Genomic DNA, 21,258 nt, shown 5'->3' with positions numbered 1-21,258 from the left:
CTTTCATCCACATGTCATCCACATGTCCTGTCATCCACACGTCATCCACAATATACTAACAGTAAAATACTACGAAGCCCACCACACTATAATCATGTGTCGACACTATTTAAAATCGCAGAACACTAGAGATAATTTAAAATCGCAGAACACTAGAGATAATATATTTGGCCATTCCTGGGCGTAGGCTAGGCGGATTTTGGATTGCTTGAGCGTTTTCCATATCTACGTGCTTATGTGAATACTCTAGATCAAGTCTCATTAGTTTATATGCAGGATAAGTTGGTCAACGAGGTACGTTTTTCTATGTATCGCATTGAATTTCTTTGCTTTTTTAATATGCGTACTAGTGGCGGTTGAATGTGGTATGTTGTCGAAGCGGGGTAGCGCCAGCGAGGTTGTGGACGGTTCGTGGGGCTGCGTTATACGAAGGAGGTTCGTACTATATTTTGTAGCATTTTTTGCGAATTAATTAGCTCACCACACATTATATTAGCGGCGGCCATAGTATGTGGTGCGGCGGCGCCGGCAGTAGGCGTCGGGTGGATGGTGGGTTGTGTTCTGCGCGTCGAACGAGGTACGTTTTTCTATGTATCGCATTGAATTTCTTCTCTTTTTTAATATGCGTACTAGTGGCGGTTGAATGTGGTATGTTGTCGAAGCGGGGTAGCGCCAGCGAGGTTGTGGACGGTTCGTGGGGCTGCGTTATACGAAGGAGGTTCGTACTATATTTTGTAGCATTTTTTGCGAATTAATTAGCTCACCACACATTGTATTAGCGGCGGCCATAGTATGTGGTGCGGCGGCGCCGGCAGTAGGCGTCGGGTGGATGGTGGGTTGTGTTCTGCGCGTCGAACGAGGTACGTTTTTCTATGTATCGCATTGAATTTCTTCTCTTTTTTAATATGCGTACTAGTGGCGGTTGAATGTGGTATGTTGTCGAAGCGGGGTAGCGCCAGCGAGGTTGTGGACGGTTCGTGGGGCTGCGTTATACGAAGGAGGTTCGTACTATATTTTGTAGCATTTTTTGCGAATTAATTAGCTCACCACACATTATATTAGCGGCGGCCATAGTATGTGGTGCGGCGGCGCCGGCAGTAGGCGTCGGGTGGGTTATCTACCGCGCAGCTAAAGATGAACAGTAGGTTTCTACACATCGATCTAATTCGCACATTTGCGTTATGCGTGTAGTGGGGCAACGGTGGTGTTGTTTCACCTTGGGTATACGATGCAGTTGTACAATAGCGCATTAGCATACCTTGTACGGCACTGGTAGAATTTCTAACGCTAATGCACCACTACTGTAGTACTCAACACGTTCATAACATATTCCTGTATTAACTTGCATCCATTGGTAGTACAGTGTAACTTACACTATGTAAGTTAGTGAAATTTCAATACTATTAATATTAATGTAAATAGTACTGAAGTACTATTTCCGACTACGTAAGCTTACTGTTACTATTACTCCAGATTGTGAAAGTCATCCAGGAATATTTGTAGTCATCCAGGAATATTTGAAGTCATCCAGGCCAAATTGGATTCATCCATATCCTAATTAGGTTTCATACATTTGTATTTAAATGTACTACAAGAACGTATGTGATTATTTATGTTTGGTGTCATCCAACGCCGTCCTCGTTGTAAGTACTAGTAGGTATTATCTTTGATATCGTATCTACATTATTATCTCGAAGATACTATATTTACTGTGGTTTTGAAAACTAGGGGGGCTATTAATACATAATACTATTATCAACAGTGTTGTTGTTAATGCATTTTGATGTAGAATTCGTGGGCCCTTTTTCGACCTGAAATAGTGTTACGTGGCCAGATAACAATGAGTTGCACTTGCATATTTTTATAAACAATATTATCCATCACTATTTCAGCGTGCATACTTTATTCCATATATACACGAGTGCAACGCTGCGCCAGTTCCTTCGTGGTTCTCTGTAGATATCGATAACAAATATGTATTCGAGCATCCTCCAATTATCTGAGTGGCAACTGGCGCGCCGTTGACCTACGCAGATGAACTTCGGGCACCAAAACGATGCCAAATAGAACCAACAGCAAACCAGTACTTACAGGTTAGTACTGCAGTTTGAAGTTTGTCCTACCCACTAGCAACGGGGTCGAGTGGGTCATGAGCGTCCATCATGACAGATTCTACAAAGCACATCCATCCGGCGAATTTCGAGATGATGATATGCCTTGGCGCGAGTGCCTCGTACTGGAGTGTGTGTTTCCTCCCTTGTGTAACTATAAAATCTGAATCAACAACAATACATGGCTACAGTACTTCGTTATTATTACTGCGTAGTACTACCTCTGTCCCGGTTTTATTGCTCCAAACGGCATTTTTGAGAAACGAACACAATGTTTTCTGATAAGTATAGAGTGTGCGGTATGTTTCAAAAGAGCAGAACTCTGCGAATTCAATTGAAATCAAATTGAGTTCAAATACATCTAATCAAATACGAGAGAGCAATCAGAAGACTCCATACTGTGGCTCATATAATTGAAATAACCACGCTCAATAAAAACAAATTACGGATAAAAAAAACGACATCCGTACATACAAGCCTCAAATAGTATTTTCACCGTAATTTCGCGAATATTACTCCAATTTTGATGCAATAAGGCTCAAAATCAGCGCATTGGTTGGCGCTATCGATTGGCGCCGATTTCAGGCCAAAAGGACAAAATTGTAGTACTATTATGGTATTAATAACTGCTCACGAAGCATGGTTGACATTGTGGACAATACGGAGCGTGTGTGGAGCGATGTTGACCCGGCCACGTTGAATGCCAACTTTTTGACGTTGCAAGAATGCATGATGGAAGTGATTCGTTGCGCGAGTGGCAACAATTTCAACATACCACACATGAAGAAGGCCGTGCTCACTGCGAAAGGTCGCAGTGACTTGTCGATTGAAGCGGATGCTGACGTTGTCAACGCCAGTAGGGAATTGCTAAGTGAGTGTGACTTGTCTACAGTCATCTTAGAATTGGCGAGCAAAGTGGCGAAGAACTTGGAAATGAGCGATGTCTGCACGGAGCTTGAGCGTCTGGATGTCGTGGAAGGTTCCGATGATGAAGAATTTGACATACCATCGGTACTTGGATTAAACATTTGAAATAAATGTACTTGATTTTTGTATGCAAAATATAGTGTTTTTTTCTTCAATCTACTGTTGTACGTTTGGAGCAATTAAAATGGAACTTCAAGAATCTCGTTTGGAGCAATAAAACCGGGACAGAGGTAGTAGTAAAATACTGAAGAATGTACCACTGTAGTGGTACTGTTATTAAATTGGTAAGTGAGCAAGAGGTCTAATGATCAAGAAATTTGTAAGTGAACCAGAGGTCTAATACTGTAGATCTCTGGTTCACTTACAATTTCTTGATCAGTCATTGCCAATACTGTAATACTGTACATTAATATACTTCGAAGTATGTCTATAATTAAAATAAGTAAATGTGACAGGATTGGCAAAAATCATATTAACGTTGTAAATGAAGAAGAGATTCGACAAATGATCAAAGACTGCGTCATTGTAGAATAAACCGATTCAAAAACAATATGGCAACGCTATTCCGCATTTACAACGTACGGTAGTATATGACAATATTCTACTCAATAGACCTCTTGTTCAATTACAAATTTCTTGATCAGTCATTGCCAATACTGTAATACTGCACATTAATATACTTCGAAGTATGTCTATAATTAAAATATGTAAATGTGACAGGATTGGCTAAAATCATATTAGCGTTGTAAATGAAGAAGAGATTCGACAAATGATCAAAGACTACGTCATTGTAGAATAAACCGATTCAAAAACAATATGGCAACGATATTCCGCATTTACAACGTACTATATGACAATATCCTACTCAATAGACCTCTTGTTCACTTACAAATTTCTTGATATTGAGTAGAATAGTGCCAACCAGGTCTAGGTAGAACGTTCAGGTCCTCAGTCGCCGGACCTGAACGTTCTAGACCTGGTTGGCACATTAGCTGGATGTTCCAACCACCCTCAGTTGCCGCTCGAACTAACAAGGCATCGTCGACAGCAATGTGCCCCATTTGTGCTTACTTGCTGAAGCTATTGGTACAGCGCCATGCGCTTGTCGTTCGTCAAATTTGATTTGGAATTTGTATTGCGAGCAGACTTGGAGTCGTAGCAAGTGCGAATGTGGTCAAATAATTCAACAAAAAATATGATCAGAATCGCCTCAATGAAACGAACACGCTCTACTAAGTTTTAGGCCAATCGGATAACTGGAACACTAATTTTTGTCACCGCCTGCACTTACAGTGTTAATACCTAGGTAGCAGAGGTAGTAAGTAGTTTAGATAATGTTACTAGTAAGTCGCAATAAATACTACTGGTACTACTGTACTACTTACTACGTAGTACTTGGAAGTATTGCCTGGCCAAAACCTGAAACGTCGGGGCAGTTACAACGTTCCTAGCGAACGCCCACGCATGGACAGGTCGGATGATCTGTTGCGCGGCGATACCCCGGGCAGTCGGTCCAAGTACGCCCGCATACATGGTGGTTGTACCCTGGCGCTTACATGAACGTAGCGAAGATGTCAAGGCGTCGGCGGTGGAGCGCATGCGGAAGCTGCTCATGACGTCGAGCTATTCGCGCACCCAGGATGACTACGAGTTTATGGATCGGTTTGGTGAGTCTAGCCCTTGTGAGTAGATGCCTCGCTAACACTATATGCAGTGCTGTACATTCAGTTCTTTTTCGACTTGGACCACGCCGACCGGCTGCAGTACCTCAAAGTCAGCCGCGGCGTGTCACTTGTCAAGCATCAGATCCTCTTCAACATTGGCGACCCCGCTGACTCATTCTACTGCGTCATCTCTGGGTAGCTACTCCCTCTAGTAGTACTATCACCTACTAGTAGTCTAAAATAGGGGATAGCTAGTCTGGGTACTGTGATAGCTACAGTAGCTATCCCCTCTACTATGTAATGTAGTAGTGTCATTTAGTCGTCGTTCAACATCGTCTCATCTATGTCTCGTGCTTCCAGGTCGCTCAATGTTGTCATCGACTTGACCCGCGTGCACATCAACACGAAACGTGAAATGAACGACATCCTGAACCGAGCCAAGATCTACTCGTGTTTGCACAACCCTGGCGTCGGCGTCGGTACACCAAATCGATCAAAAATAGTCCAATTGATCACCCGAACCCATACTAGTCTTCATGTTGGTTACTGAATATGTGAACATGCCGTAGACGAGTCGCCATATTGCACGTCGTATGTGGTGCGGAACCTCAAACGATTCGACGCTTTCGGTGACGTTGGGATGCTCACCGAGGACGGCGTCCGGACGGCTTCCGTGATGGCGGTGGAGGACACGTTCCTTCTCCGGATCGAACGCGAGGCGTTCTTGGATTGCCGAGTGTTTCACCAGAGCAAAGAAATCAAGTTGGGCAAAATAGCCACATTCGTCGTTTTTACCTGCGTTTTTACACCAATAATATATATTCGTAGCCAAAAGCTGGAATTCCTAGCCCGTGTGCGAGCCCTGCAGCACTGGGACCGTGAAAACAAGCTTAAGTTGTGTGGTCGGATGGAGCGGCTACTCAAGTCGTACAACGACGTTGTGATCGCTCAAGATGACGACGCTCGTACGTGCACTGAACACGCCAAATAAAATGAATGGCTATGAAATGTCCAAGAGAAATATTGTTGCTTTAACATATCAGGTAGAGTACTTTTACCTGGTGCAGCTGGGCGAATGTCGCCTGGTGAAGCGATACAAACCCAGCACGTTCGTGGAACTGGGAACTGTGTCCAGGTTGATTGAAACGATGGTTTTCATATTATAGTATTTTAGACAGCTTGAGTTTGCCCTGTAGCGGCCAATCCGTCGGGTCGTTTGAAGTCCTCCACGGCCTCGCCCATGCAGCGTTTTCAGTGCTCGTGTCGTCCCCCACTGCCATTCTCTATCGCATCGACAAACTCGGTATATATTCGTGCTATGTTGAGTTCCTATTTACTAAGTAGTACTATTCATGTACTGTATGTCAATGTCCCTTTACTACTACAATAGTCCTGGATTCTGTCAAACTGATTTGTAGATTTTCGGCATCACATCCTGCGGGACCCGGTCGCGGAAGAGATGATGGTCGTGAACGCGAAGGAGCTATATGCGAGGATGCACCCCGAGTCTGTCCATCGCGACTTGACCATCAACGCGCAATGGAACAAGTGCAGAGACAGCATCGTCGCGGAGGCCACGCCGCGGCGACTGGCGAGGGCGCCGTACTTGCGGCCGTTCGACCACAGTCTCCACCCGTCGCCGTTAGAGTCCACACCTCCCCCTCTATCAACAGCATTGCGCCCATCTGCTAGCACGACAGGGGAAACTACTACTTCTTCCCTGACACTGCACTTGCCCCTTCCATCTTCCCCCCAGTCCTCCCCCACCAAACCAACGTCACTTCGAAAACCACACAAGGTCAAAACACGATCCTCGGGAACTTCCCCGAGACAAGCCAAGTCGCTCCACCCTATCTCAGCAGACACAGCATCTCAAAAGTTGCATGTCGGCCAACAGCACTGGATGGAGGTATTCATATGTATAATGTTTTAGTCGACAAAACCACGTGGCCTCTAATTTTCCGACTATAAACGTGGTACTTTCTTTTGTATCGTGGTAGTGGGCTTCGAACGGGGCATCCAACGTGTCGGTGGAGCGGACGGGGGCTGCGTCTTCTTCACCCCTCCACCAGTCGCCGGGTCCCCGTCCCCCGTCCACGCCTCTGGAATCGAAAGGCGGGTCCACCACCAGACATCGGACAACGCAAATCCTACTGGACAAGAGCGCACGCCGCGTGCAACTGGACGACCACACGAGCATCCCCGAAACGGTCTCCACGGCGTTCAAAGCCATCACGCAGACCGCAACGTAACCACAAACCAAAGACACGATCAATAGTTTCTTCAACTTATTTAGTACTCTTCGTACGACTTGTAGTAGTAGTAGGATGGGTGGGCTCGATTATCACGAGTCAATCAAGCGCGACGACATTCGTCGTTATAACGATGGCTTTAGTGTGTGACGAGTACAGCAAACACACTGTATATCTGTGCTATCGAGACGCCACGCCACGGAAACGAGGAGGACTACTGTCGCTCGTTTGTGCATGCTCTCGAATTGTGTACACCCACGGATCCAGCGACGCCATGCGTTTATTGAATACCGCAGGACTCGAGTGACGTGGAGATGCCAGTTGATGCGTTTGGGCGTGTCGTTGCACTTGAAGGAACGTCTTAAGAAGGGGCAGGATGGGGCACGTGGTGGTGGGGTCGCACAACGCGACGCTGTGGGCCAGCAAGGCGAGGGATACGGTGAGGAACTGGCTGAGGGCGGCCCGGCGCTCGATGGCTACTTGATCCGATGTGAAGAACATGTGTAGCCTTTTGCGGGGAAACGACATGGACGACAGGGGCAAGTACACGCTACGGCAGGCGCAGTCCGCGGCCGCCGTGAGCTCGAGCAACGAATTGCGCAGGCGGCGGAACTCAGAGTACCGCTTGTACACGACCCATCTTCGATCGCCGTACTGGACCATGATGCCGTACGATAGATGGGGTTCTTTAGAGATGCTCACAATCGACGTGGCCAGCATGGGGGGGGGGCTATGGCTAATGTGCATCGTATGCAGGTGCTGCTTGGTTTGGACAAAGATGTAGAGTGAACTACTGTAATAGGACTGTAGGTAGCTAGGCAGTAATGTCATGTAACTACCAACTCAAGAAAGCGAGTAACAAGTGTAGATCGCCCTTGATTCTACGGCTGAACGTGGCAGAGGGGCGGTTCGAACGTCTGGACTTTTTCATCTGATTGTTAGCGGACGACGTATGTGTAAAATGAGGTGAATGATACGTTTTAGTCTTTAACGTACTCGATGGAAGATGTCAAAACAATATAAACGTTCATTGATGGAAAAAAACAATACTAATTCCCCCACAGCAGGTATTATACCCCCCTACCATTAAAACACCCAAACTATACCTTTACAGTGGGGGAATTCCTTAGATAAGACTCCCCACACATTTACAAAAAAAGACCTTGTAACCTGGGACTTCGTCCAACCCCCGGTGGGCATGGATATTTCGAAGTATAATGTTATTCCCGGGGTTAAGCGCATCACAGCGGTTAGCTACCGCTAGCCACTAAGATGCCTTAACCCCTAGCTGACATGCGCTGCTGCTGGTGCTACTGTATAATTAGAAATCCTACGATTGTACTTATTTGTGCAACAAATCCTGAGTTCAGGCGTCCTGATTGGCTGTTGTATGGTATCTCAGAATTCCCCAAATAAATAGTTTGGGTGTTTTCAAGGTTATACCTGCTGTGGGGGAATATTGACGAATAATATTTCGAGTGGCGAAAATATCACACCAGTTTGGCAAAGTACTGTATGTATGTACTGCAAAGTGGCATGCCATTCGGTCATAAAGCAGTTTGGGGACGATGACATGTCGTTAGGAGGTCATGTGACTGGTGACTACCACAGTCATTTCAGCTGTGAATACCTTGGTCAGGCTGGAGTTGGAGCAATTTCAGCAAGATGGTTGAACTCGCGGCAGCACAGTACGTGTGAACATACTCAGAGAGAACTGGCCCCCTAATTCTTTCGCTTGATTGATACTAGCCAACGATCATCCAAAATGAATGGTGTCTATTGCCTTAGGAAGAAGTAGTAGAATAAAAACAAGTCGATCACGACAAGCACGACGATGATGAACCACAGGAACGCCTTTTGCCGAAGGTGACGCTCCCGCAGTTCCTTCAAGTACGCATTCGCTTGGGTCGTTGCGACCTTGGTGTCGTTCACCATGTCCTTCATGTCTGTAAACTGCCCACGCTGCGCTTCTAGTTCTACAAGGACATGCTTTGCCGTGCGGTCCGCTTCCGCGATCGTTTGCTTGGTCAGTTCAATCTTGTCCGAGGTTGCTAGCAGGCGCTGGGCAGTCTACGAAGGGCAACATATGAGATACGATGCTGGTGGTGGCATGTCGAGGGGAATGTACGGGGTCGTGTGTGCTGCCATAGTTGCTCATTCGAGTGCCCGTCAGGTTGGTGGTTGCAGATGCGGGCTTATTGTTCTTCCGCATATCCCTGGCTTTGGCTGATGGAAGAATAGCAGCACGAGTTCAAGTGGGGCAATGCACCAATCAAATCGCATTGCTGTGGATATTGATGAGGATTCTAGCCAATCCGATCGTGCCCTCATATTGATTTTATTTCCACCAATCACACCCCGACACTATTCAATACTTATTCCACGGGGTTTCACTTCAACAGCGATCCAATCCACTCGACCAACGTCCGAGCAACCTCGCGGGTGTCTGCGTCCACATGGGGACCGTCGCGGGCTTCCTGCAGTATCCTAGTGCATGCATGACATACAAGGGAACCTGGCGAGGCATATACCGCGCCATGTCTGCCAAGCAGGAAGCGGGGACGAGTTGAGGCGCTTGCTTCGCCTCGGACAAAAACACCACAATCGTCTGGGCCGCCTCCATGGATATCTATCTTCGTCGTCATCGCCTGCGTGTATGCATGTCCATCTGTTGATATTACCTGTGCGTTCTCGGAAGCAGATGCCACCAACCGAGTAGTTGCGAGAACCACGTTAGCGACACTTGGAACGTGTTGGAATTGTGTCGCTTGCAACCCACGATGTTTGATCAACGTCATGAGGAGCTAGATGGTATGGTCCGTCCAGGGTGATACGTCCATCTACTAGTAGACGAAGTAGCGCGTACCTTTAGACATGCCGACAGGAGTAGCATAGAGATGGGCGGCGTCTGGTCCACAAGGCAGTCGTGGATGTAGGGCAGGGCGTAGGTCACTAAAGTTGCCAACGCGTTCATGTCCAAGCGCGGGATGCAACTACAACAGTGTCATAGAATCCTCGCATGACATGTACGCCTCGTACTTGAGCAAGACATTGCAGCAGCACAGGCGCGGTGGCATCTCCAGCGCATGGCCGTTCAGCATGGCGAAGCGGCCACGAAAGGCAGCTTCTAGCCAGCATTCCACCCACTCTGCATACGTCTAACCACCACATTTACTCAAAAAGCTCCAAAATTTTGACGAAAACGCAAAATAGTGTAGAAAAAACCGTCACAAATGTGCAAAAACAACGTCAATAGATGTAACATCGACGTTTAATTCGTCGTACAGGGGCGCGTGTCGACGGACGATGCGTCGTCGCATGGTGCAGCAACACCGTCATGCACTCAATACCCCCTCGCTGCACTCTGTACAATAGTGACATCCCGTCACTGGAAGACGACGTTGCAGTGACATCCTCCGTCCCCCATATCTCGAGCACCAGCTCCAGCACAGTGGAGAGCCAATCCTGCGACGACTCGACGTGGTTAACTACCAACATACTGAGGCAGTACACCATCAACGTGGTCGTTTGGGCAGACGACGGGGCATCGAGACGCGGCAGGTTCTGTGATGACGTGGCAGAGGGAGGTGGTAGAGACTGTAGAAACGATCGCAAGTGGTGCCGAATCATTGGCACGGTCGTGGTCACAGGTAATTTGGCCAATATATCCGCCGCAAGTTTACGAATGTCTTCGCTTTCGCGGTCCTAGTAGTGGCAAAATGTATATTATACAATCAACAAGAGTAAATATGCGATAGAGTACACGAACGTGGACGAAAAAATAAAATCAAGTCGCGATTATTTTGAATATTATGTGTTTTCATCATAACACGAATATATCGCGTAATAAAACAATGACTGATATATTGTGCTTTCGAGTGAAATTTCGTGTTGTGGCGTGGTTTCTCGTTGGAATTTAAATCGATTTGATTGGCTACCTCAGATGAGCTCAAAATTATTAGCCAATCAAAACCACCTTCTCAATGAAATTCAACCAATCAGATCGATTGTGGATCGGTTTGGTCAGCGCGACCCCCTCCCCAAATTTATATCAAATCGACAATATAAGAGTATGAATGTACCTCGGACATTAGGGTCAAGAGCATCTTTACGATCGGGGCAGGGTCAACCTGCAATTATTAATACATATCACGTTATAAGGGTACACAATTCCACGCGTTTTGATTGGTTGTTTCTTACCAAGTTTGTAAAACACGTCACAGCGGCCATGCGCAACGCCAAGAGAGGGCGTAATTTGAAGAACAGTAGCGCATTTGTTGGTTCGTATACTATAGCTACGTGTGTCTGCAACACCAGGGGTCAATGAGCAACTCCAGTGCTCCATATATATATAAATTTATATATATATATATTGTCAAGTCGATTCGAAATGGGAGTGTTTGGGTGCTCAATCGAAGGAGCAGAATCACCAAATCGGCAGACAATCGATATACGTACGACCAATCAACATCCTGAGACTAATCAAGTGGCCAATCAAATCCACTCATTTTCGACCAATTCAACATCGAATTAGTGTATAACTTCAATTAGTGTGACACTCGACGATTTGTACATACAAATGTCGTCAGTACATAAAGACTCGATCGATAGATTTGGCAAAGTATCCGCACAAAAGTCAACCAAAATTGGGGTAAAACGATACTAGTATTTGACTAAACAATAGCAATAATATATATACCTCAAGATGGGCCAGCACAACCGGCAAAATCTGAGCAAACGCGTGCGGAAATTGCTTGAGCAACTCCCGCAGTATAACCATCGACACAGTGTCCCGGGAACTTCGAAAGAACACCCTCGTGACATCGTGTAGGACGCCAAGTAGATTGGACGGCGGCACCTGCGCCAGCCATCTACACATCCGATCATTGTTTCCATATGGAGCATATCAGAGGTAGATGGAGGAGCGAACCGTGGGCAAGCCTGCAGAGCGTATGGTGCTGCTGCGTCGGTCGTAGCTGGAGGTGCACAGGGAGCGAGTATATCGGCGGGGGATCGAATGGACGAGGAGGATGATTGAACCTGTGGGTACCCCAAGTTTTGAATCCCAGCCAAGATAGACGCCACTGCCGCTTGGCAAGAGACGGGTGTGGCAACCATCAGTGTCAACATGGTATGTGCATGTGGCGATGGTAACCGACCCAAATAATGCGATACAGTGAGGTTCCCATCCAGGGATGGAAGCAGGCTGGCAGCCTACCCATGTCACATATCCGTTTTACGCGATGACGACTACTAGACTAGGGCAATATAAATGACGTTATATACATACTTGACGGCGAATAGACATGGACGGATGATGGTCGCACAACATCAACACGGACGGAGTGATGGTCTTCGCCATATGCAAGGCCGTAGCGGACGAAGTCGGCGGCGCCGCTGACCCTGACGGTTGGTGGACTGCCATCATGTATTGGGACAACCGGAGCAGAGTCACGATGATGGGATCGGGTGTGTCGGCACATTCCAGCGCCGTTACCATCTACAACACACCACATCATACACTCCAAAATCCTAGACTGTTCTTGTATCGAGGGTTTTAGGCGCATCATAACAAGAAGCACATGGAATCGACTCGAGAACTCCTTGTATCGAGGGATGCCATTGGAATCTGCTTCATGCATGTACCCGTTCAAGAGGGTACTGGGTCATGACGAGGATCTCTGCCATGTCGGCCGTCCGTTGCAAAGCTGTCGATGGGTTTATAAGGGAGTTGACTAGCGGAGTCAGGAGCTCCCACAGCCGACGGGCATCGAAGTCCGGGGCGGACTTCGAGTGGTGGTAAAACACGTGGCGGAAGATAGCGACGCCCACACATGCAGAGGGCGCCTCTTGCATGGCCTCGACGGCGATCTACCATACGAGTAGTAGTAGTATTGTTATCACAAATATTATTATCCCGACGTTCAAAACAGCATTCAAAATAATATTACAATTGTGTCAATATTACGTAAATCAATCACTACTCCATTAAAAAAAGTGCAAGGTATCACACACAGCAAGCAAGTGACGGTGCGTGTCGGCGGTCATGTGGGAAACGTTTACTCGGCCCAGCGCACACATGAGGTTGCTCACAAACGCTGCCGGTTCCGCCCACGACGGTCTAGATTGATATTTTTTTAAAATATTTATTGGAGATGGATCTTTTTAAAAATATTTCTTTCACCGTGGTTGGCGCAGCATGCGGGAAACTAGGCGCTTGGAGTGGGGAAACGTCGACTGGAACAGCAAGATGGACTGGTGAATGTGGAATCGCCATGCCTTGGACAATACGTCGCATGTGTTGCTGCGAAACGAGTGCAGCACCAGCACAAACAGCGCGCGGTGGCGAATGCCGCTGTACCAGTGTGCAAGTTCGTCTAGAACTTGGGCCAGCAACGCCTACAACAACGTCTTCAAACGAAGCAGCCAACAATGTCGTGCCTGAAGATGGCTTATCATGGCGGCATCGTTGTCCTCCGAGACTATCGTTAAGGCAAGCACATGAACGATAGCCAAAGCTGCGTCGGCGGCCGCGAGGCTGAGCTTTGTGGGGCCCCGTCGACCGAGTTCTACCCGAAGATCAAATACATCATACTTTTTTTTTATTTTGAAAACAGATATATATATATATATATTGTAGATAGATAGATAGATAGATATATTGTAGATAGATATATATCAATAATGTCAAATAATACAAGTAAAACAAATACAACGTCGTCTTCTTTTTTTGGAAAACGTATATCTATTAAATTATATATACTACTACGTAGTAAATATTTTAATATTTTCAAAACATGCCGATTAAAAAATATAAACCTCTATGACCCACTCACTGCATAGACATTAAATTATATATACTACTACTACGTAGTAAATATTTTAATATTTTCAAAACATGCCGATTAAAAAATATAAACCTCTATGACCCACTCACTGCATAGAGTTTCGCAAGGGATATGTACCATCGGCGGCAGCGTACGCTTTAGTCCGTGCGACGGCCGCAGAGAGCAGGTCGAACCATAATGTCGTTTGAACGGGGACGGACGGAGTAGTCGGAAGATGCGATGTCGCCATGGCCTTGGCAGTGTGGATTGCAAGGTCACGTACATGCACGAGGGCTCGGAGCATCGTTGGCTTGTCGTTGGGAGAAGAGAAGAGCATGGAAAAGTAGCCCAGGACGCGGGGAGGATGGCAGTGAAAGAGAAATGCAAAGAGCAGTTGGCAGCGAGTGGCGGCGTTCGATAGGACTGCAGGGAATGGGCCATGGAGGGACAAGACGGGTCCAAGCGATTGAAGGAGGTTCCTACGTTGGGAAGCATGAAAAGAGAGTGCGATTCAGGCTACGTTACATCGCAAGTTTATCGGATGTCTGCACTGTGGTTCGCACATGCACCTAAAATGATCATGAGGCAAATGGGAGGTGTGTCGTTGGTTAACGTACGAGAACCCGAGTCAGCTGGACAAACGTGGAATGCTGCGCAAGCGTAAACCGTCGCTGACTCTACACAGAGTAGATAAATACCGCAGGTTACACATGCGTTGATGGTGTTACCTTGTCCGGCAGTGTCTCCTCTTGCACGTCGGCGACGGCATGTTTCACCTACAAAGTCATTCAGCGACTACTTTGCCACGCAGCATCGACCCACCAGTGCCATCTCCGTGTCTAACAGCAGTCGAGTCATCGATGGAAGCGTGAATAACGACGCCTGTGTCTTCGCAGCCGTCCCAGATTCGTCGACGAGGTCCACCATGATGTTGAATGCCTTGTGCACAAATTATCCGGAATTATCCGGATGCCTTGAACATAAAATGCAATTCGACCAGGAAAGGTGGCATGTCCCCCCCCCATGCAAGATGACCTTAGCAAAGAAGTTCAGCGAAAGACGACAGCGCCAACATGCAGTCCCCGCCAACGCCGCGCCACAACCTGTACAACGACATTTGGTAGCGCTGTTACTGTTACATCAGTCGATGTTAGCGCTGTTGTCGTGGACTAATAGTTCGGACCTGTTGAGACCAAGCTGAACGCAAGATGCACAAACTACACCTTTTTTCTATTGCCTTGGGACTTTTTTCAACGTTCTTGGCTTGGCGCTCATTCGAAAGGGCGATGTGTCCATTCATTTGGCCTTGTGGCCAATAGAATTGACACTTAGTGCCGCAACACCCTTTGAAATGTACCATGCCAAGAACGTTGAAAAAAGTCCCAAGTCAATAGAAAAAAGGTGTAGTATTGGTCAAGATGTACGAATATTGGTCTTTTGCGTATTACAGTCCTTCCAAGTCGTCAAATTCGAGCAGGACGCGGGTGACAACCAACGCCATGTCGTAGAACGACGACGCCGCGGCGCGCAGCATGCGGATTTCGTTGGCCCAGAAATGCCTACAACAAGACATGGAAACAGTCATATTGGTTGGACCAACGTACGCAATGAGTTGGTTGCCCTGCACTCGCAATTCTTTGGTGATTTTGTCGGGCGAGATCTCTGCGTCCACGTTAAGCGTCGCCAACGCATGTACAGCCGCGTCGGACGATCCGAAGGTCAGCACGATCTCGCTACATGCACGACACGTCATTCCTTGTCATGGACTCCATGCATCGTCTTACCAGTCGTATGGGTGGTCCTTGCTCATGGTGTCGGCGTTGGCGCGATTGATAGAAATCCGAACTTATCCGGATGATTGGGCGAATTATCCGGTGGATTTCAGCTATATAAACAGTTGGAGACGAAATATAACAAACGTGAGAACAGTGTAACTTACTGTTAGTATGAATTGTAACAAATTATAATATCTAGGCAATCCTGGCGCCAACGAGGTGGGTATCCGGATATGCTGCCCTTTTTCGCGCGGAATTATATGCCGATGTCATCATTTCCAAAGATGGCACGAACCAAGCAGACGACCCCAAAGAACGTGAAGGACAGCAAGCTCCCTCGTAAGCACATACTGGCGGCTAAGAAGACAGTAGCCGGGAAGAAGATGGCCTCGAAGCCAGTGGCGTTTGTGAAGAAGCCACACAGGTATCGCCCCGGCACCGTGGCGTTGCGAGAGATTCGGCGGTACCAAGTGTCGACCGAGTTGCTGATCCGCAAGCTACCGTTCCAGCGCCTCGTGCGCGAAATCGCTCAAAACGTGCGGTTGGACTTGCGCTTCCAAGGCTCTGCGCTGGTCGCCCTCCAGGAATCCGCTGAAGCGTACTTGGTGTCGCTGTTTGAAGACTCGTACCTGTGCACGATGCATGCAAAACGTGTGACGTTGTTGCCGCGGGACATGCATTTGGCGCGTCGGTTGCGCAAAGAGCGCGATTAGAAGATCCAAGAATCCGTCCATATGAGCTTAATTTAACAATCGTCGACATATCCCATATACATCACGTCCTTGGAATCTGTTCGACGCGCACATGTTCCTGCACTTCCAGTAGTATCCTGACATGAAACTTGTACAGAGCGATACCGCTTCACCGCATTCCCAGCAGCACAATCCAAGCATCCCAGATCAAGGTTTGGCAATGCTTCAATACCCTCCGACATGTACACCCGACACCATCGAACCATCCATCCCATTGCAATCTCTCCATCACAAGTCTCAGTCTTGCCGCCGTCGTTGTCTCGGCACTGGAAATGACATGGACGACTAACTAGCTTCCAGTAGACTCGAACTAACAGTTATACTGTACTACTGTATACTGTACTAGTGTGTACTGTGAATGAATCTGTACTACTATTAATAGTACTACTACGTAGGCCTATTGAACTACTACTAGTATGTACTAGTACTACGCTTTCAATATATTATATGGTACTAGTACTCGTTAAAGGGCATTCATTTTTCGTGCAACTGTATCTCATGTTTACTCTGTCGACGATTGATATATTGGCCTTAGGTCCAGAGCAATCGACCAACAGGATGCGTAAGAAAGGCCTCTTGGATCTCGTCGTGGGAGAACGTCAGCGCCCACTTCCCCTTCCTTTCCCGGACAATGTCGGATCGTTCCAGTTCAAAGCAGATGGCCCGGACGTCGGCAAAGCTCGGGACGCGCGGGAGGCCCGCCGTTTTCGTCAGATTCGCCATGCGCCGGACGACTCCTTCTAGGTCTCCTCCGGTTGTGCCTATGCAGGTGTATGGGTCGGCGTTTCCTAGTATTAATAGTACTAGTACCGGTCTGCAACTTGATCTCCCGCAGCAGCGCCACCAAGAAGATGCATTCAAATGTACTGCACTGACGCAGCCGCGTCACGAGCGGAGACTGCGACATACATGCCTGCACCGCCTCAATGTCGGCCGACAGCACCAACGACGGCACGTGCGTGTCGGTCACACGCCGAAGCGCGCGCTCTGTCGCAGCTTTGCACACCATGAGCGCTTTCCGGACGTCGCCGCTCTGATGCGCCAGCGCCTTGGCGTAGATCTCAATCGCCCCGCGCTCAAACACGTTTAACGACGCAAGGCGCTGATGGAGAATCCGCTGGATCTGGTCGTGGGTGTAGGACCGGAACGCTATCCGGTTGATGCCGAACCGGCTGCGCAGCTTGGGGGCTAGCCGTTCGGGGAGGTCCCTAAAACATGAGAATTTAATTGTCAAAAAATGACGAACAAGTTGAGCTTTTTTGGAGTTTTTAGGGAAAATAATCGAGTTTTTAGGATAAACACATCACCCATTGTAATGTTTTAAGGGAAAAAATCAAGTTTTAGAGGATAAAAACACAACTACCCATTGAAAATAAACAACATACGAAAAAGATACGGGAAAAATCGACCCAAAATGCGAATAAAAGAAAGCGATACAATGGATATGGGCATTAGGAGGTTGGTATACATGATGTTGGCGATGCCGACGACGACGAGTTTGGATGACGGCAGTCCTTGCCACTCGAGAAAGTTGTACAGTACAGTGTTCTTGCCTACAATCACATATGAGGGGGCTGATGCGAAACACATACCCAGTTGCGAAGCCACTCCAGCCACCCAAAAACAACATATTGAGTCATGCAAAGGAACCAACCAGCAAGCATGAAGTCCATTTCATCTAGCACGAGGATAACCACTGGTCGAGAGGACTTGTCGAGCTTGAAGAGGGCATCGAGGCAGTCCCGCGCACGCTTGGCATTGAACGACTTGGCCTACAGAAAAATAAATAATGAATCATTTATTGTCGCTTTGATAGTACAAATTTGGGGAGCAATCGAATTTCGCGCCGACCAAACCGATCCACAATCGATCTGATTGGTTGAATTTCATTGAGAAGGTGGTTTTGATTGGCTAATAATTTTGAGCTCATCTGAGGTAGCCAATCAAATCGATTTAAGTTCCAACGAGAAATCACAACACAATGAAATATTTCACTCGAAAGCACAATACACACCTGAAAATGAAACGTTTCCAGCGCTTTCCAGATCATGCTGTACGCTTGGTCGGGTTTGGGCATGTGGAGGCCATTCACTTCGATCCACGTGAACGGCGGGATGGTCTGGGCGTCGCGCTCTCGCTCCAGTGTCCGGAGGATTTCCTTGACCGTGGCTGTCTTGCCCATTCCTTCATCAGGTCAGCATGACGATGTTGTTATCGTTCTATCGATGGTGTATGTACCAGGCAGCCCGCTAATGTACACAGGATTGCTTTCGCCGTCCACGACAGCCAGCTTGAGGGTCTGGTAGATCTGGCGCCGCTCCTCTTCGCGTCCGAGAAGCGTGTCCGGGATGCTAGACAGCTGCAGTTGGTCGCAGGCGGCTTCCAGACGCGACTTGCACCCTTCTAGATCGTTCTCGTCGCAGGATGGATCGAGCAGACGTCGGCGCTTCCGACGGGCGGCGGCCGGACTCAGCCACTTCAATCTGCGACTGTACACGTACCCCATGGTTTGCGCGTCGTTGTCGGTGGTGATAGACGTCAACGTGCCTGTCAGCAGGGCATACAGCTTCGTGCAGATGTACGAGGCAGCTAGATCCACCACGTTCACCAGACATGCCACGGCCAATTCGTCGATTGCAGTCGTGTCCACCACCACTTCCTTGTCCGAGGTCGTGGTGGTATCCGTAGACGTCGACGGCATGAGCTTCCTTTTCAACGAGGGAGGAAGTGTAGCCAATGCCATCATGTACCGAACTTCCATCATCATGGTGCCGCTTGCATCCTCCCAGAACGTATGTATGGTGGCCAACTTGGTCGTCGATCCAACACGAACGTGGACGACGTCGAATTGACAGACATTGCGCGTTTCTGTCGTCGTCGTCATGCAGATGCTATCGTAGTACGTTTCTCCATTCAGGACGTCCACCGAGCTTCCAGTCCATGCAAACTTTGCCGCCTTCCGACGCGGTACTGCCTTGCCATGCTTTGGAGGCATTTTGGAGCGGCTATCGTCCGGATAAAATCTAAGGTTTGTATCCGGAGACAGTACCACAGCTATCCGGATATAATATGCGGAAATGTTCCTCAGTGATTCATCTTGAAAAATTGTACTACGTAGTATTGTGAATTCGCTATAAACTTCCAAAATTCGCCTAAATATTTTGGAGTTGCTGCCGGGAAATGGAAGCAGCTCGGCACTGAAATGGGTTTCGACTTCTGAAAACTGATAATTGAACAGTCCATCCAAGAAGCATTGAGACATCAATTTTCACAGTATCTAACATGTCCTAATGTCCCATTTTCTAAGCAGAAACACCTCAAAAGTAGCGGACAATTTAAGGGACACATTTTAAGCTTGATCGTAGCATTGATCCATGCATATATTTTTTGTGGTTAGGGTATAAGATTCTGTCAGGTACATACCGGTATGCAACCTTAACAGGTTATGTATTTATAGAGCCCATTGGTTAATTGATTTATATAAAACACATGGGATCATGAAGAACATTTATTTAAAGAGGTATTTCTACACAGATTTTAAGGTGGGTGATTGGCTGAATCCGATGTCCCTTAAATTGTCCCATGTCTCTTTAATTGGAAATCTACGTTAGTCCAAATTGAATCAAGCCGGAAGTTGTGATTGGTTGAATATGCTTGTCCTTTCTGCAAGAGCCAATCAAATCCACTAAAAAATGGATTAGCCAATAGCGTCGATTCGTGATTCGATTCGGCGGCGAGATTCGATTCGACGGGGTCTGGAAATTTGTATCGAATCCACAATACTAACAGTGGTCGAAGGCATCGAGGGAATATTTATGCATTTCTCAAGGTCCAGATGGCCTTTTTCAGTGAAATTTCTTGTGTGCTCATAACTAAACGCCATATTAAAAACGTTCTTTGGATGTCAGGTGTAGAAATGAATATCTTGTGAGATATGTCACAAAACATGACGGAAATGAGGCAAATATGACATTTACAAATAATAACCTATACCTTTTAATAGTATTAATTTTGACGTTTATACAGGAAAGCTTATACGAGTACTCTCAAATATAATATTTCCAAATAACCCTAATCCCGATACACTGGCACCAAACATTGAGCTTGGTCGTTATTAGGTCGTGAGGATGAAATTGGCCTTCGTTTGAAAGGTTCTGGCTTGCATTACTCAAATGTACCCTGATGGCAGTGTACACCGACGCCAACATTGCGATTCGGGGCACGCTGCGACAGTGTATGTCGATCTCTATGGAGTTTAATTGTCCTGGTACACGTTACATGTACAGTACAGTACAGTATGGGCAAGTTTAGTACGTACTGTACTACTGGTATAATACATACTATTAATATTACCTTTCTTCATGAGAATACAGTACTGTATTATTGCCTCCCTGAACCTTAACGTTAAAATCACAACAGTGATAAAAAGAAGTCCACGACGGGACTCGAACCCGCAATCTCCCGCTTCGTAGGCGGACGCCTTATCCAATTAGGCCACGTAGACATTCATATTCAGTATAACTCATGTAATACTAGATTAATTTATTACTAAACAGTGCACCATAAAGTTCCAAAGCTCAAGCAAGTCCATTGGTAATTTTGAGTGCGCATTAAACTGTCCCGTGCACCATGAACTGGCCATTTACGCAAACTAGAGAGGTTTTGCAACTCATCCGTACATTACCCCCATCCTCACAAAATCGACATTTGTCGTTTTGAGGGTAATGACAATGATGAAGTATTATTGTGTTTTGCAATTTATCCCCATCATTATCCCCACAACAGCATCCGGATAATACGGTTAGTCGGATATGTACAATTTGCAGATGCCCATGGTCCACACGAAATGGCCACGGGGTTGGCGTGGCTGTCGTGTGACGTCGCACGCAGGATGCACATACACCGCGCTTGACCTCGATCTTATCGGCATCGTTGTGTCGTTCATTGGTC

The 21,258-nt window shown here is 47.1% G+C and overlaps 8 protein-coding genes and 1 non-coding gene across 23 annotated transcripts; 3 read left to right on the top strand and 6 right to left on the bottom strand.

Annotated features, from left to right (window-relative positions):
• Window positions 1–2,750: 2,750 nt before the first annotated feature.
• Window positions 2,751–3,969, top strand: H257_07841 (hypothetical protein; the record flags this gene model as incomplete). Its single annotated transcript, XM_009833521.1, has 2 exons — window positions 2,751–3,122; window positions 3,949–3,969. 2 exons carry the CDS (start codon window positions 2,751–2,753, stop codon window positions 3,967–3,969), a joined length of 393 nt encoding a protein of 130 aa, XP_009831823.1.
• Window positions 3,970–4,463: 494 nt separating this feature from the next.
• On the top strand, window positions 4,464–7,818 carry H257_07839 (hypothetical protein). Of its 4 annotated transcripts, XM_009833517.1 has the most exons (10): window positions 4,464–4,555; window positions 4,610–4,705; window positions 4,753–4,897; window positions 5,063–5,181; window positions 5,272–5,464; window positions 5,531–5,667; window positions 5,750–5,837; window positions 5,899–6,005; window positions 6,121–6,611; window positions 6,703–7,818. In XM_009833517.1, the coding sequence occupies exons 1-10, from the start codon at window positions 4,516–4,518 to the stop codon at window positions 6,952–6,954; spliced, it is 1,668 nt and encodes a 555-aa protein (XP_009831819.1). In that variant the 5' UTR covers window positions 4,464–4,515; the 3' UTR covers window positions 6,955–7,818. The 4 variants fall into 4 exon arrangements, with proteins under 4 accessions (XP_009831819.1, XP_009831818.1, XP_009831821.1 ...); XM_009833516.1 differs by having other exon boundaries at window positions 5,272–5,667; XM_009833519.1 differs by lacking the exon at window positions 6,703–7,818 and having other exon boundaries at window positions 6,121–6,643.
• Window positions 7,135–7,701, bottom strand: H257_07840 (hypothetical protein; the record flags this gene model as incomplete). Its single annotated transcript, XM_009833520.1, has 1 exon — window positions 7,135–7,701. The coding sequence occupies one exon, from the start codon at window positions 7,699–7,701 to the stop codon at window positions 7,135–7,137; it is 567 nt and encodes a 188-aa protein (XP_009831822.1).
• An 895-nt stretch (window positions 7,819–8,713) lies between the features above and the next one.
• Window positions 8,714–9,236, bottom strand: H257_07838 (hypothetical protein). Its single transcript, XM_009833515.1, has 2 exons — window positions 9,083–9,236; window positions 8,714–9,024 (listed from the first exon to the last, which is right to left on the bottom strand). The coding sequence occupies exons 1-2, from the start codon at window positions 9,164–9,166 to the stop codon at window positions 8,731–8,733; spliced, it is 378 nt and encodes a 125-aa protein (XP_009831817.1). The 5' UTR covers window positions 9,167–9,236; the 3' UTR covers window positions 8,714–8,730.
• A 17-nt stretch (window positions 9,237–9,253) lies between these two features.
• Window positions 9,254–14,710, bottom strand: H257_07837 (hypothetical protein; the record flags this gene model as incomplete). Of its 12 annotated transcripts, XM_009833506.1 has the most annotated exons (20): window positions 9,254–9,441; window positions 9,486–9,583; window positions 9,636–9,758; window positions 9,821–9,947; window positions 9,994–10,112; window positions 10,240–10,659; window positions 11,037–11,084; window positions 11,155–11,259; window positions 11,654–11,825; window positions 11,885–12,168; window positions 12,245–12,454; window positions 12,601–12,825; window positions 12,970–13,075; window positions 13,139–13,353; window positions 13,396–13,523; window positions 13,920–14,260; window positions 14,307–14,350; window positions 14,399–14,458; window positions 14,510–14,557; window positions 14,604–14,710. In XM_009833506.1, coding segments are annotated over 20 exons (3,077 nt in total), but the record flags the coding sequence as incomplete, so codon positions are not given. The 12 variants fall into 12 exon arrangements, with proteins under 12 accessions (XP_009831808.1, XP_009831816.1, XP_009831806.1 ...); XM_009833514.1 differs by having other exon boundaries at window positions 9,636–9,947; XM_009833504.1 differs by having other exon boundaries at window positions 9,486–9,758.
• A 473-nt stretch (window positions 14,711–15,183) lies between these two features.
• H257_07836 (hypothetical protein) lies at window positions 15,184–15,617 on the bottom strand. The gene is made up of 3 exons (XM_009833502.1): window positions 15,566–15,617; window positions 15,386–15,514; window positions 15,184–15,340 (listed from the first exon to the last, which is right to left on the bottom strand). The coding sequence occupies exons 1-3, from the start codon at window positions 15,589–15,591 to the stop codon at window positions 15,226–15,228; spliced, it is 270 nt and encodes an 89-aa protein (XP_009831804.1). The 5' UTR covers window positions 15,592–15,617; the 3' UTR covers window positions 15,184–15,225.
• A 212-nt stretch (window positions 15,618–15,829) lies between these two features.
• H257_07835 (histone H3) lies at window positions 15,830–16,326 on the top strand. Its single transcript, XM_009833501.1, has one exon. It carries the CDS (start codon window positions 15,841–15,843, stop codon window positions 16,267–16,269), a length of 429 nt encoding a protein of 142 aa, XP_009831803.1. The 5' UTR covers window positions 15,830–15,840; the 3' UTR covers window positions 16,270–16,326.
• A 415-nt stretch (window positions 16,327–16,741) lies between these two features.
• H257_07834 (hypothetical protein) lies at window positions 16,742–19,322 on the bottom strand. Its single transcript, XM_009833500.1, has 6 exons — window positions 18,547–19,322; window positions 18,323–18,492; window positions 17,963–18,080; window positions 17,777–17,861; window positions 17,119–17,516; window positions 16,742–17,069 (listed from the first exon to the last, which is right to left on the bottom strand). Exons 1-6 carry the CDS (start codon window positions 19,301–19,303, stop codon window positions 16,840–16,842), a joined length of 1,758 nt encoding a protein of 585 aa, XP_009831802.1. The 5' UTR covers window positions 19,304–19,322; the 3' UTR covers window positions 16,742–16,839.
• A 1,416-nt stretch (window positions 19,323–20,738) lies between these two features.
• On the bottom strand, window positions 20,739–20,812 carry H257_07833. Its single transcript has one exon. It is a non-coding gene; the product is annotated as a tRNA-Arg (tRNA).
• Window positions 20,813–21,258: the final 446 nt, after the last annotated feature.

Source organism: Aphanomyces astaci (genome assembly GCF_000520075.1).
Source record: "Aphanomyces astaci strain APO3 unplaced genomic scaffold supercont1.16, whole genome shotgun sequence".
Lineage (NCBI taxonomy): Eukaryota > Oomycota > Saprolegniomycetes > Saprolegniales > Verrucalvaceae > Aphanomyces > Aphanomyces astaci.
This window is presented reverse-complemented; position numbering and strand designations above follow the sequence as displayed.

What these genes read in the sequence shown, in the direction of transcription:
- H257_07839 (XM_009833516.1), top strand. Translation starts at nt 4,516, where the DNA reads ATGATCTGTTGCGCGGCGATACCCCGGGCAGTCGGTCCAA. An exon ending in ACCCCGGGCAGTCGGTCCAA is followed by an intron (nt 4,556 to 4,609) that starts GTACGCCCGCAT and finishes AACGTAGCGAAG; the next exon opens with ATGTCAAGGCGTCGGCGGTG. An exon ending in TTCTACTGCGTCATCTCTGG is followed by an intron (nt 4,898 to 5,062) that starts GTAGCTACTCCC and finishes TCGTGCTTCCAG; the next exon opens with GTCGCTCAATGTTGTCATCG.
- H257_07838 (XM_009833515.1), bottom strand. Translation starts at nt 9,166, where the DNA reads ATGCGGAAGAACAATAAGCCCGCATCTGCAACCACCAACCTGACGGGC. An exon ending in ATGGCAGCACACACGACCCC is followed by an intron (nt 9,025 to 9,082) that starts GTACATTCCCCT and finishes TGCCCTTCGTAG; the next exon opens with ACTGCCCAGCGCCTGCTAGC.
- H257_07836 (XM_009833502.1), bottom strand. Translation starts at nt 15,591, where the DNA reads ATGAGCAAGGACCACCCATACGACTG. An exon ending in AAGGACCACCCATACGACTG is followed by an intron (nt 15,515 to 15,565) that starts GTAAGACGATGC and finishes TCGTGCATGTAG; the next exon opens with CGAGATCGTGCTGACCTTCG. An exon ending in CAGGGCAACCAACTCATTGC is followed by an intron (nt 15,341 to 15,385) that starts GTACGTTGGTCC and finishes GTCTTGTTGTAG; the next exon opens with GCATTTCTGGGCCAACGAAA.
- H257_07835 (XM_009833501.1), top strand. Translation starts at nt 15,841, where the DNA reads ATGGCACGAACCAAGCAGACGACCCCAAAGAACGTGAAGGACAGCAAG.
- H257_07834 (XM_009833500.1), bottom strand. Translation starts at nt 19,303, where the DNA reads ATGCCTCCAAAGCATGGCAAGGCAGTACCGCGTCGGAAGGCGGCAAAG. An exon ending in AATGGACTTCATGCTTGCTG is followed by an intron (nt 17,862 to 17,962) that starts GTTGGTTCCTTT and finishes ATGTGATTGTAG; the next exon opens with GCAAGAACACTGTACTGTAC. An exon ending in GGAGATCAAGTTGCAGACCG is followed by an intron (nt 17,070 to 17,118) that starts GTACTAGTACTA and finishes ACACCTGCATAG; the next exon opens with GCACAACCGGAGGAGACCTA.